Genomic DNA, 12,858 nt, shown 5'->3' with positions numbered 1-12,858 from the left:
GTATAATATGGACCCAGGAGTTACCTATTTAATGATTCTTAGTCTTGATTTTTCTAATTTCAGTATCAGTAGAAAGAGAGGTCAGGAAGCTTTTTAATGTTATCTCTGCTCTATCTGTCTTTATAATCTAGATCATTATTAATCCCTTATAGAGCTATTTATAATTATATCATTAATTATGATTATATTACACAATGATGAGCCTCTTAGAGTTGTAGTCAAATAACTTGTTTTTTTTTTTTTTTTGTATGTTTGGGCATCTCTTGGGTATATTCCCAATAGTGGTATTGCTGGGTCAAGAGGTAGGTTGAACCCGACTTTCCTGAGAAACCGCCACACTGCTTTCCAAAGTGGTTGCACAAGTTTGCATTCCCACCAGCAATGGATGAGAGTGCCCCTTTCTCCACAACCTCTCCAGCAGAGGCTATCATTGGTGTTTTTGATTTTAGCCATTCTGACCGGTGTAAGATGGTATCTTAATGTTGTCTTGATTTGCATTTCCCTGATTGCTAAGGAAGTTGAGCATGATCTTAAGTGACTTTTGGCCATTTGAACTTCTTCTGTTGAAAAGTCTCTGTTCAGCTCAGTGCCCCATTTTATAATTGGATTGATTAACCTTTTACGGTCTAATTTCTTGAGTTCTTTGTATATTTTGGATATCAGACCTTTGTCAGTTGCGGGGTTGGTGAAGATCTTCTCCCAGTCAGTGGGTTGCCTTTCTGTCTTAGTGACAGTGTCCTTTGCTTTACAGAAGCTTCTCAGTCTCAGGAGGTCCCATTTATTCAATGATGTCCTTAGTGTTTGTGCTGCTGGGGTTATACGTAGGAAGTGTTCTCCTGTGCCCATGTGTTGTAGAGTACTTCCCACTTTCTCTTCTATCAGGTTCAGTGTGTTTGGACTGATATTGAGGTCTTTAATCCATTTGGACTTGAGTTTTGTGCATGGTGATATATATGGATCTATTTTCATTCTTCTACAGATTGACTTCAACTTGTGACATGCTCTATCTTATTCTACTTTACACAAACCACAAAAAGCCTCATGAGAATATAGGAAGCATAAAACCACTCAATTTGGTCTTCTGAATGCATTTTCTCAGGTGTTGGATACCACATAGTCATGGTGAAGGAACCTCACTGTGACATTGATGAAATCTCAAAACTGATCCATTACTATGCATCAGCAGCCACTCTGAAGACTAATGTTGGAAACGAATTATCTTTTATTCTACCCCAAGAATACACTCACAGGTATGGATCTAGAAAATGCTAACCAGTTGATTTTAAATAGTCAGAAATAATTGTTCCTTTTTCTTGTTTCTTCCTGCTTAGCAAATAGAGTTTATTTAAGGAAACAAAACTTCTGTGATTGCTGCCACTTGCACTGAAAAGAGACAAATGTTACCTGCTTATTCTAGCTTCCAAGTAACTGGTGATAATGAACATTTTGTTGTCCACAGAGTCAATGTGACTACCAGTACATGAAGGGAAGAAAAGTGCGAAGAGAATGACAGGGTAGTGGAAAGTGCTTTGCTAGCATGTACAAGGTTCTAAACTCAATCTCAAACCACACATACAAGCTCCACCACTACAATAATAATAGCCTTAAAAACTAGGTAAGGTGATTCATACCTGCAATCCTAGAATGAGACATGAAACAGGATTATGAGTTTGTAAGCAACATGAGTCAGAAAGAGAGACACTGTCTCAAAAACTATAATGAAAAATAATTAGGACGTTTTAAGTGGTGGCCCTTGTAGTAAAGATGACAAAAATCCACCAGGAATGGGCAGTTGGTGTGAGATCCATGGGCAGCCTTACAGTGGTCATGCCTCAAAAGAATAGTGACTCTCCTTTGTCTGTCAGCCATCATCTGACAGTCTCCTCATAGAGCATCTTAATGTTTTATTAGAAAATCAAAATATGTCTCTAAGAATATCAAGTATCTTAAAGTATCATGGGAAGCAATCTAATATAGTAGTTCGCTGTCGTCTTGTTTTTTCTGTTTGCCTCACCTTTCTGAATCCACAGAGCAGAAGCATGACATTATAATAAACCTTGAAGTGTTGGTGAGGGGAGATCACTTTCAAATAAAAAGAAGTAAGCCTGAAAAATCATCTCTTTTAGTCCCAGCCTGTCATCCTCTCCTGTTTGTAGGTTTGAAGCTCTCTTTACTGCTCTGGAAGAGAATCAAGAGAACCTTGGCATTTCTAGTTTCGGCGTCTCTATCACTACGATGGAAGAAGTCTTCCTTAGGTTAGCAAGCATACTCAGAGGGAAAGACTCTAGCCAAACTTGGAGTGCACACCTTAGAAGCTTATGTGTGACAAGCCTGGAGGTGTGCTGCTGCTTGGGAGCTAATGTCACTCTTACTTAGTGGTCACCATTAAACATGAGTAATCCAAGGGACCTGTGGAGTCGGGGGTTGCAACTCACATTCTTCAAGCAAGGGACAGTGGGATGAGCTTGAAATGACAAGCTTTGTCTGTTTCTTCATATAGAGTCAGTCACATGGAAGATTCAAAACCAGACATCCAAGCTACTCAGTCTCCCTCAGTGGGGAGCAAAGAGAGCGAGAATAAGGATGTCCCAAGCAGCATAAGAGGAGGCTTTCCCACCCAGAGAGAAGACCCAACCATTATGTTTAACACTGGGGTAAGAACCTTGGCTAAGAAACAGGTGTCTGAAGCAAGAGTTAAGATTTAAGAGTTTTGTTTTCTATTAACACATGAACCAAAAGAATGCGGCATTCTCAGCTACTGCAGAACCAACATGGTGTGGGCAACTAGGACCCCAACCTATTCAGTGTTCAAATGCAGAGGAATGGACTCCAGAAAAATGCTATCAGCAGTTACTGTCACTATTGCTATTCTGCAGTTCTTTTGTTTTATTTTTTTTCCCAAATTGAAAACCCAGAAACTTACCTGCTCTTTCAAGTTGGCATAAGTGTACTAGGGTGCCTGAGTTTTCAAATTATCAACTAGGAGTGTGTTCTAAGACTTTCAATATGAGGACCTCCAAATCAGTGAGGTCCTCATCATGGGAGCCTGGCTGGGCTGCCAAGCCTTCTTTCCTTGCTCTTACATCTCTAAAGCATCCTGGTCATGGTGGTTACCAGGAGTCAGGAGAAATCATCCTGTTGCCATTTCTAGTATTATGTATAACGTTAAACTTAAGCACTTTACATTATATGCTATATCAGAAGTCAGGCAACTCGATGTAAAGAGATAACAAATGTTGAAGGTTCAACAGATGACATGATCTCTGTCACCAGCACTCAGCTATCATTGTACAGGCAGCAGCCATGGGGCACAGGAACAATGTCCTCAGCTGGATTCTAGTAAAGCTGTTTACACCAAGGTTGTGGTTTGTTGTCCTTGCCTTAGACTAACAGATGGATGATATTATTGTTGGGTAACACATCACAGGTTTGGGGTCTCCTCTAAGAATTTATTTACTTACATATGCTGTGTGTATTTAAGCCATAAGCCTTTTACACCACAACTTTCCAGAGCATCGATGTCAATGGATTTCAGTGTGAATTTCAGTGTCAAGGTCTAGAGGCTGTGGTAATGTTGTGTCTGTTTCTCTCTGCTTTGCTTAGTGTCCCCTCTACTGCCAGCAGTTCCACGCCATGTTCATAAAGAGGCTGCTGCACAGTTGGCGAAACTGGAGGGTGCTTTTGGTGCAGACACTGGGATTTGTCATCTCTACTCTCTTCCTCCTGAAGTCTGGTGACCTTAGATATGAAGATGAGAAAACAAGACAAATGAATTTGGATGAATATGGTCAAACCATTGTGCCTTTTTCTATTTCTGGGAAATCTAATTTGACAACAAGTCTATTAACACACCTTGAGAATATGCTAAAACCAGGCAACCACAAAATTAAGGAAGTACAAGGTAAGGCTAACTTAGAAAGAAACAGAAAGTTGTTTTTTCAATGATTTCCCTGGGCCACTTCCAAAGAAAGGTGATAACTATAACATGTTAATTTGCTCTATTCTTTTCCTGATACTCATTATGCCACAGAGACAATTAAACAATAGCAATGTCCTTATTAAAGCTACTGGTCTCAAAAGTTAATTAGTATTGGTTGCACTTTGACTGCTTATTTCTAGTTAAACACGATAGATAGATAGATAGATAGATAGATAGATAGATAGATAGATAGATAGATAGATAAAAGGAGGTGCCCAAGTACATTTTTTTTTATGAAATTGGGCACAGTTTTACTTTTTGGCAACAATAAAATACAGTATGGAATTGTGGCCTCCAGTCCTGGCCTTCAGTTTTTTCATAGAGATAGCTGTTTGGTTGGAGCCTCCAGCTCACCCCTGTGAAGTTCAGGAAGCCCCATTCCCATCTCTTTCTCTCTTCAAACCTTGCCCACCCAGAGAGTCTCCAAATGAAAGATGCCAAAAGCCCAGTTCCGCATTCTTGGTGACTATTGCAACTTCCTCCCCTGATGCCACCAGCTGCCCAAGTCCCTGTCTAGCTGCTCAGCTTTTGACCAGACTTGAGCACAAACACAGCTTGTGGCAGACAAGTCATCACCCCTCGCCTACACTCCATAAAATCTCCCTGCTTTATTCCAGGGCACAATTTGTCTGGCCTCATTCCTTGAGGTCAGTGAGTCCACCCATGAGTTACTTTGCTCCATATATCTGTTGTTATACTTCTTCAGTCAGCTTGATCTGGCTTACTGTGTCAGCGGAGAAGCTTATTGTGTGTGTGTGGTGTGTGTGTGTGTGTGTGGTGGGGGACAGAAATCCTATTAATACCTAAAACAAGAATCCTTAAGGCTTTGGGGGAGAGCTACTAAAAACAGCAATGAAGTTACATTTGCTCTGCCTAGTACTTGTCATTTAAGTTGAGCAATTACCATATTCAGTAGATATTTTTGCTTCTTTTACAAATAAGCTTTACTTACATTTAAACAAGTCAAGTGTTTCAACCCAGATCAGACAGAAACCGCAGATTTGGGATTAACCTGATCTGCCGTCATCTATAAACTACTCAGTATAATACACCACATCTCTGAATATAAATTATGTTCTCTTTCAAATGTAATCATTTCTTCCCGGATGGGTAATATTTTCTTCACTACCTGATGGACACTGTTCCTTTGGAAAACACAGTCTTCAGAATAAGCAAGTCATTTTGTTTTGTTTCTCTCTTCAGGTTTTGTTTTAAAGGATGAAAATATGTTTAAGGATGTTATTGCTCTTTAAAAACATAATCCCATTGGAACAACTTATAAGTAATAGATTGGCTGATTAAAATAAATTGTCCCTATTCTTTTTCTTCACACTGATGGGTGAGCTGGACCAAATTGTAGTCTTCTAAACTATCTGGAGGCTGAGAAAAAATGATCACAAATTCAAGGCCATCCCCAGATACAGACTGAGACTTAAACAAGGATTTAGCTCACTGGAAGAGAGCTTGAATAATATGCATGAGGCCCACACAGAGAGGTTGAGGGGAAAAAGGAGAGAGGGAAATATGCAGCTGTTAACCAAAACCACACCGAAAAGATACTAGATGAAAGCAGTATCTTGACTCATAAAAATATTATCTAGATTGAAGACTGTTTTGTACATTAAAGATCAAACAAATAACTGAATATGCTATTCTTTTATTAAGAACAAGGGCAGAAACAGAACAGAATGATATAATAGACCCACCATTGTCACTTTCCTTCAATGACACTTAGTCAAGTATAAGAGATATTTTGACACGTTCTCAACCCAACCTTGTTTTAAGAAACAGACACATCAATTTTTAAATTTTGTTTTAATTATCTTAGTCACAGAACCTTTAATAAGTATTTTTATTAATTTTTATATTGTCTCTCTATTTCAAACTACATACCTTTATAAAATTTACAGTAAATAATTGACATTAAATCCTCTAGAACTTGCTCTCTTTGCCATAGAAAATAGAAAAATGTTTTCCAGTGGGGAAATAGATTTCTTGGTAATTTTTCATCTCTTCTTCTCTTCTGAAAGGAACTATGCTTTAGCAACACTAAACATTTTTTAATTCTTGAGAATGTCATACAGATGTACTACAAAATATAAAAATATAAACCACCTCTTTTCCCCTCGAATTCCCCTAATATCCTCCCAACATGCCCCCCCCACAACAGTATTTTTCTTTATAACCCACTAAACCAATCAGTGCTTCTCATATGTGCATGGGTGGGACCAGCCACTGGATCATGGGAAGCCTACCAGTGGCCAACACTCAAAAGTAATTTCTGTCCCCTAGAGACTATTAATTACTCAGCAAAGAATGAGATCTGGGGATCTTCTCTCTCAGCTGTGTTGGAATTCTGACTGCCTTGATCTTATGAAGGGCTTCCACAGGCAATCACAGCTGCTGTGAGTTCATGTCCAAAAGACAGCGTTTCATAGCTCTCTTCCCTATTCTCTGGCATCTACATTCTTTTGGCCTCCTCTTCTGAGATGTTCCCTGGCCATGGTTAGAGGGTTAATATAGATGTCCCACATTTAGGTGTGCAATCCCTGATTCTCAGTACAATCACCAGTTTTGCACCTTCCCATTGACTGGTGCCCACTGCAAAAAGACGCTTCTCTGAACAAGGCTGAGTGACCTCAGGCCTCCTGGTATAAACATAAATGTTTAGACATTAATTTGACAGTATGACTATTTAGCAAAATAGCAAGTTTTATCCTAGGGCCTACAACCTCCCACTTCACGGGCTTGTGACCAGTAATTCAGTATAATTCAGTACTATGTATTGAAATTCCCTCCTGCGGAGCAGATCCCAGACCCAATCATGAAGTGATTAGCTACCCCATAACAATCATGGCACTATGGCACCAGTGGTTATATCTTGCCTGATAGGTCAGTTTGTAGCATGCCGTCCAGTGCTAGGTTAGACTACAGATGTCTTTTTTTTTCCTCTCAGCAATCTCTACAGCATCAGCCAGCACTATGAAGGCTAGCCAATAGTAAGGAGGTCTCCTGGTCCAGTGGGGATTGATTTTTCTCTGTCGTATAGTCAAATGTGCAGCATCTTCAGTGATAGGGTCTTATTGTGACCTTATGGTGGGGACCAAGAGCAATGGCAATAGCCTGTATTGATTGGGAGACCTCTGAGACTGCCCAGTTACTTATAGGTAATGCAATAAGTAACCCATGCCTTGCACTGAGACTCATTTCCTGTCAATTCTAAGAGCAATATAGCACTTTAAATTTTTTAAGATGTGCCATAAATTGAGTGAGTGTGAGCTCTGGGAGGGTATTCTAGTACCACAGCAACTCAGGAAGCATTTGCCTATCTTCTCAGACAGAACAAAACGACCTTCTCTTCGTTCATTAGAAGCATGTCCTGTTTGTGAGCTCCATCACATCAAATTACAACTGTGCATCATTCATCTGGCCCTCAATAGAAATTACAGGGAGGTGAGAACCTCCTCCGAATCTCTAGCTCCTAACCCAGTTCCTGTCACATAGCAAGCATACAGATCAACGTAATCCTCTCATATGCAATATGGGGAAAATCTGAAGAGGGGAGAGACTACCACCAAATCAGCTGTGGTGTTACGGTCTAGGCAAGGGAACTAGAGGAACAAGGGAACTAATAGGGCTAGAGTAGAGGATGTGTCCAAAAGATGCATCCTACGTGGATTACATAGACATTATTCTCTATATGCGGAAGAGTCCAAATAAGTACCATTTAGCTGTATTGATTTGCTAATACTTATTTTGTATCGGTTTATTGTGTAGGTTTACAAAATATTGAGAGGCCTTGTGCACTGATGTAATTTCTAGCAAAGTTACAGTGTGAGAACGGAATCAGGCTATTGAGATACAGTTAACACAGAGACATTTTCACCACACTTTTCCTTCCTGTTGCCCTTAGTACCACACTAACTTCCTGTCTATTCCCACCCTTATCCCTGGACACTAAAGTCTCTGTTCTGTTTCTGTGAATTGATCACTTCAAGAGCGATATAAAAATGGAATCACACAGTGTGTAACATTTTGGAATGGACATTTTCACTTAGCGTGATGTTCTGATAATCATGTGTATCCAGCATTTGTCTCTTCGGTGGCTAACTACTAGTCTTTCTCACGGGCATAGCACAGTTTATTTAGCCATCCACTCACTGAAAGATGCCTAAGTTTCCCCGGTAAGCACAGCTATCCATGGAGCTGCCATTAGCATGTGACTGTGCATCTTTATTTCTCCTTCTCATGTAACAATTGCATTATAATCTGAGAACCAACTGCTCTACAGAGTACTCGGTGGTTTTACTTCTCCAATAGCGGTGTGTAAGTGACCCAGTTCTTCTGCACCTTAAACATTTTTCTTCATACACTTACTTGAGTAAGTGATTTTGGTTAGCTGATTGGTATCACGAATAGTGTTTATTTTCACACACTGAGCCAGCCTTATATTCCTGAGATCCCATTTCTCAGGGTTCATAATTCTGTATATGTTATACTTGTGTTTCTTGGATGTTAAGGCAATTCTAGCCTGTAAAATGGGTTAAGAAGCAGATTGAGAAATAGAAGACAAGTGGTTTGAAAATAAGTATAATGAAGTGCTATTGTGTGTGCAGACGAATGAGTCTACACACGCCTCGTGGTGAAGCTGGGGTCAGTTTGTTTGGGTTAAGGGATTTGCCCATCACTGGTAAACCACATTTCCAAGTGTGCCCATCAAGATGTTTCCAGAATAGATCAGAGTTGCAATCAGTAGACACAGTGAAGAGATTTGCAACTGAAGTCCATGGGGGTAGGCACCAATCCACCCCGCTGCGGGGCTGTGTGAGCCTTATTTGAGGCTGGACAACCTTTGTGCAGCTTGGTCTGTCTCCTCCTCACTACTGTGCAAGGACCACACCGAGATAATGGAGGCTTAGGCTTTCCCACCACTCAGAAGGGAGCAGAATGTTGGGCTCCCCTCAATGCCTTTATTCTTCTTAGGGTCTTGAAAAATGCTGTTGCTTTCTACTGTGGTATATTCTCAAAAGGTGATTTTTAAAATTGTTCACCTAGTTTTTCCATTTTATCAGAGCAGAGTTTTGTGACCTCTGTGATATGAGTAAAATTTCTTACCAGTCTATTAAAGACAGGTAGGTGAGTTGGAGGAGTACATCAGGTTGCGTTTTCCCAGCAAAACTGTAGTTTGGGTTATTGTAAATACGATGAGAAATCTTCAAAATTAATGATAGAATAAAGTTCCAAGGGTAACAACAAAGCTTCAAAAAAAAATATCTCCACAAAATTTAAAGTGGTAAGAAGGATAATTATTTGTTCTGGATGCCATTCATTAGTGTGGTCTATATGTTGGAAACACTTACCAGTGTTGTGTCTTTGCCCTAGGTGACCTACTCAAATACTTGGAAGGAAACGAAGAATGCGTTCATTTATGTATTGTGGCACTTTCCATCAAGGTGGTTGCAAACAGAATGGAGCTTACTGTTCTGTTCAACAATGAAGCTTACCATTCACCGTCTCTTTCCCTGGCAGTCGCAGACAACATTCTCTTCATGTCACTTTCTGGTGCTGATGCTTCCATAACAGTCTCCAATAAACCTCAGCCGCACCCCCAGGCTAAGGAAAGCCTAGGGTATGCTCTGTTCTGTGTTTTCACTGTTGCGCTTGAAATGCCCTCTTCCCAACCTATCCAGTTATATTTCTGTGATAAAAAGAGCCATTGGTGAAAATCTGCATCTTCTGATGGCTCTTCTTTTTGTTCCTTCTGTAGGAGTGCAGAAGGAAAGGTGGTTGCCTTAAAAATTCAGCTGGGCATGGCTCTTTTGGTCAGTGGCTTTTGCTTCCTGACAGTGACCGAGAGAACCACCAAGGCAAAGCACATGCAGTTTCTGAGTGGGGTCTCTGTCCTTGTGTACTGGATTTCCGCTCTTGTGTTTGACTTCATTGTCTTCTTCATTTCTTGCTGCCTACTACTGGTGAGTGACAGGCAATGTTTTGAGAGTTTATTTTCCTTTTGTTTCACAAGGAAAATCCGTCTTCTAATTGATGTTTTCATAAATATAGCTAGGCCGATCTTTGCTCATTATCTTATAGAGCACATTTCATCACTGGGAATGGTAGTGACTATCTGGAATTTCAGCACTTGGAAGGTAGAGGCATGAAGGTTAGGAGTTCAAGGTCATCCTCAGTTACATACCTATTTCAAGTTTGGTGGCCATGAGACCCTCCCTAAAATAAAAAATCCAAAAGTCCTAAGACTAAGAAAATAACTTCAAAATACTTTATTATAATATAGTCATAGTACAAGTGTATCTCATGGACTAATTTCCCAATGTTTCCTATTTAGCTTTTGCTGAGTAAGTTCTAAAACTATTCAAAGTAAAAAGCTTCCTACTGTCTTTTCATACTTCATGCTCCCCAGCTCTGTTAAATTTTGTCTCCTTATATTCTTAACTAGACTATTGCCACCTTTCCTGGTTTTAGGTCTCCTTCAATTTATCTTAAATATTTTTTTAAAAATATTTGTTAGGATGGCTATTACAAAAATAAATAGTACAAAGTAAGTAGTTTTGGAAAAATTGGAAACCCTGCCACCTGTTGGTGGGAACCAGAAAGGAGGGTGCTATCAGAAAAAAATGTGGCAAATTCTCAAGGTATTCAGTGTTACTCCTCTATAATTAAACATCCCAGTCCTAAAGGTAAGAGATGGAATGAGAATCTCAAAGATACATCATCTTCCTACTCCCCCTATACACTAATCACAGCAGTTAACATGTGGAGGAGACTTTATGACCACCAGCAGACTCATTGAGAAAGAGAACGTGGTATCTGTATGCATTGCAGCATCAGTTAGCCTGACAAGTTGCTCCTCATGTGTGCTGCTACTGTAGATGAAGGCAGAGGATATTTATACAAATACAGCAACCACACGAATGTAGTAGGAGGCTGCTTGTTCCTTTGTTCCTTGTTCCTGGCTGTCCAGACTCCCAAAATAACCACACAGAAACTGTATTAATTAAATCACTGCTTGACCCATTAGCTCTAGCTTCTTATTGACTAGCTCTTACACATTAATTTAACCCATTTCTGTTAATCTGTGTATGGCTGTGGCTTATGGGCAAGGTTCCAGCTTGTCTGTTCCCAGTGGCGGCTACATGGTGACTCCCTGACTCCGCCATCTTTCTCTCAGCATTCCGTTGAGTTTTCCCCACCTACCTCTGTTCTGCCCTACTGTAGGTCCAAAGCAGTTTCTTTATTAATCAGTGGTAATTACAGCATACAGAGGGGAATCCCATATCACACAAAGCCAAACACTGTGTGATTTTACTTCATGAAATGTACAAAACAGCCAAATTCAGAGAATCAGAGTGTGGAATGATGGTTTCCAGGACTCCGGCGAAGATTCAGTCAAACAAGATTTCAGTTTAGGTCTCCCTAAATTTATGCTTCCTTATCTGGTTTCCCACATGAATTCTAGATAACTAGAAAAGGGTTCTGGAATGAATGTGAGAAGTAGACTAGACTTACAAAACCTAAATTAAAAACAAGGGATATCAACACAAGGAAATTGATGAAATATGAGGAAAACATTTAGAGAAATCATCTATTTCTGAGAAAGTTGGTGGCTGCCATTAGTATAAGAGTCTCCTGTTCTGTGTAGGAATCTTTAAAGAAACTCTTCCAAAGAGGAAGCCAAAATAAGAAAAGACCATGGTTATGATTCTGCTTAAGGGACTGTGCTCTAGAGAGGAGGAGGTGCCTGACCTGAATGCTCATAGAGGCAGACAATGAAAGTCTTGGTATTTTCTCTCTCTCTCTCTCTCTCTCTCTCTCTCTCTCTCTCTCTCTCTCTCTCTCTCTCTTTGCGTGTCATGGCATAGGATGTGTGTGTGTGTGTGTGTATTGTTTGTGTGAGAGAGAAAAACAGAGACAGGGAGAGACTCTGGCCTCACTTTTGTCTCTGTCCCCTCTGTTGCAGGTTGTGTTCAAATACTGCGAAGTTGACATTTATGTCACAGACTACCACATTCTGGAAACATTGCTGATCCTCACACTGTTCGGATGGTCTGCCATTCCGCTCACATACCTGATGAGCTTCCTGTTCTCTAAAAGCACCTCTGCCTACATCAAACTTATCATGTTCAATTATGTCTCTGGCATTTTAAGTATCTTCATAGATACCGTAATAGCAGCCAGTAAGTGTGAGCATTTCACAAAATGTGCCCTTACCCAGAGACAGCAATAAATAAATCAGTAGCAGCAATGGGCCCAAAGAGATGGGCATTAGTAGACCGTCAAGTTCTAGTCTTGGACATATCTGTATTAGTTTTATCTCTTGAGATTCTATGGTTATGTGCTACCCACAATCCTTGTATTAAAAAGCCAAGACCCAACCTGAGCTTCAGGTCCTCGGTGGGACCTCTCTCCCACTTCTTATACCTTAGATTCAGAGATTCTGTAGTAATTTCAGAGCTTTGAGTATTATTTGAGATCTTTGATCCTTTGGAATTGATTTTGATGCAGGGTAAGAGATACATATCTAGTTTCATTTTTTCTACATGTAGATATCGAATTTTCCTAGCATGTTTGTTAAAAATGCTGTGTTTTTTTCTTCACTGTGTACTTTTTTTCATTCTTGTCAAACCTCACAAGGTTGGTAGCTACATGGACCTTTTATACCCAATTTTAGAAAACTCCAGATTATTTGACCTGGATAGAGACAAAAATAAATATTTCCTTTAAGATTTATCAGTACTTGCACACAGTTTGTTATAAAAGTATGACTATGTGAGAAAAAAAGCAAAAAAAAATTGGTAATTTGTTTTAAATAATTTCAGTTGACTGTGGTCCCAGGTGATAGTAAAAACATAAACAAATTCCCT

The 12,858-nt window shown here is 39.9% G+C and overlaps 1 protein-coding gene across 1 annotated transcript in view; it reads left to right on the top strand.

Annotated features, from left to right (window-relative positions):
- The window catches only part of LOC130880118 (phospholipid-transporting ATPase ABCA3-like), a 79,729-nt gene that overhangs the window by 47,683 nt on the left and 19,188 nt on the right, over positions 1-12,858 (top strand). Inside the window, exons 16-22 of the mRNA XM_057778991.1 lie at positions 1,100-1,250; positions 2,157-2,255; positions 2,501-2,654; positions 3,604-3,901; positions 9,362-9,608; positions 9,747-9,951; positions 11,955-12,171. Coding sequence (XP_057634974.1) covers positions 1,100-1,250; positions 2,157-2,255; positions 2,501-2,654; positions 3,604-3,901; positions 9,362-9,608; positions 9,747-9,951; positions 11,955-12,171 — 1,371 coding nt within the window. The remainder of the gene's footprint in view (positions 1-1,099; positions 1,251-2,156; positions 2,256-2,500; positions 2,655-3,603; positions 3,902-9,361; positions 9,609-9,746; positions 9,952-11,954; positions 12,172-12,858) is intronic.

Source organism: Chionomys nivalis, chromosome 8 (assembly GCF_950005125.1).
Source record: "Chionomys nivalis chromosome 8, mChiNiv1.1, whole genome shotgun sequence".
NCBI lineage: Eukaryota > Metazoa > Chordata > Mammalia > Rodentia > Cricetidae > Chionomys > Chionomys nivalis.
This window is presented reverse-complemented; position numbering and strand designations above follow the sequence as displayed.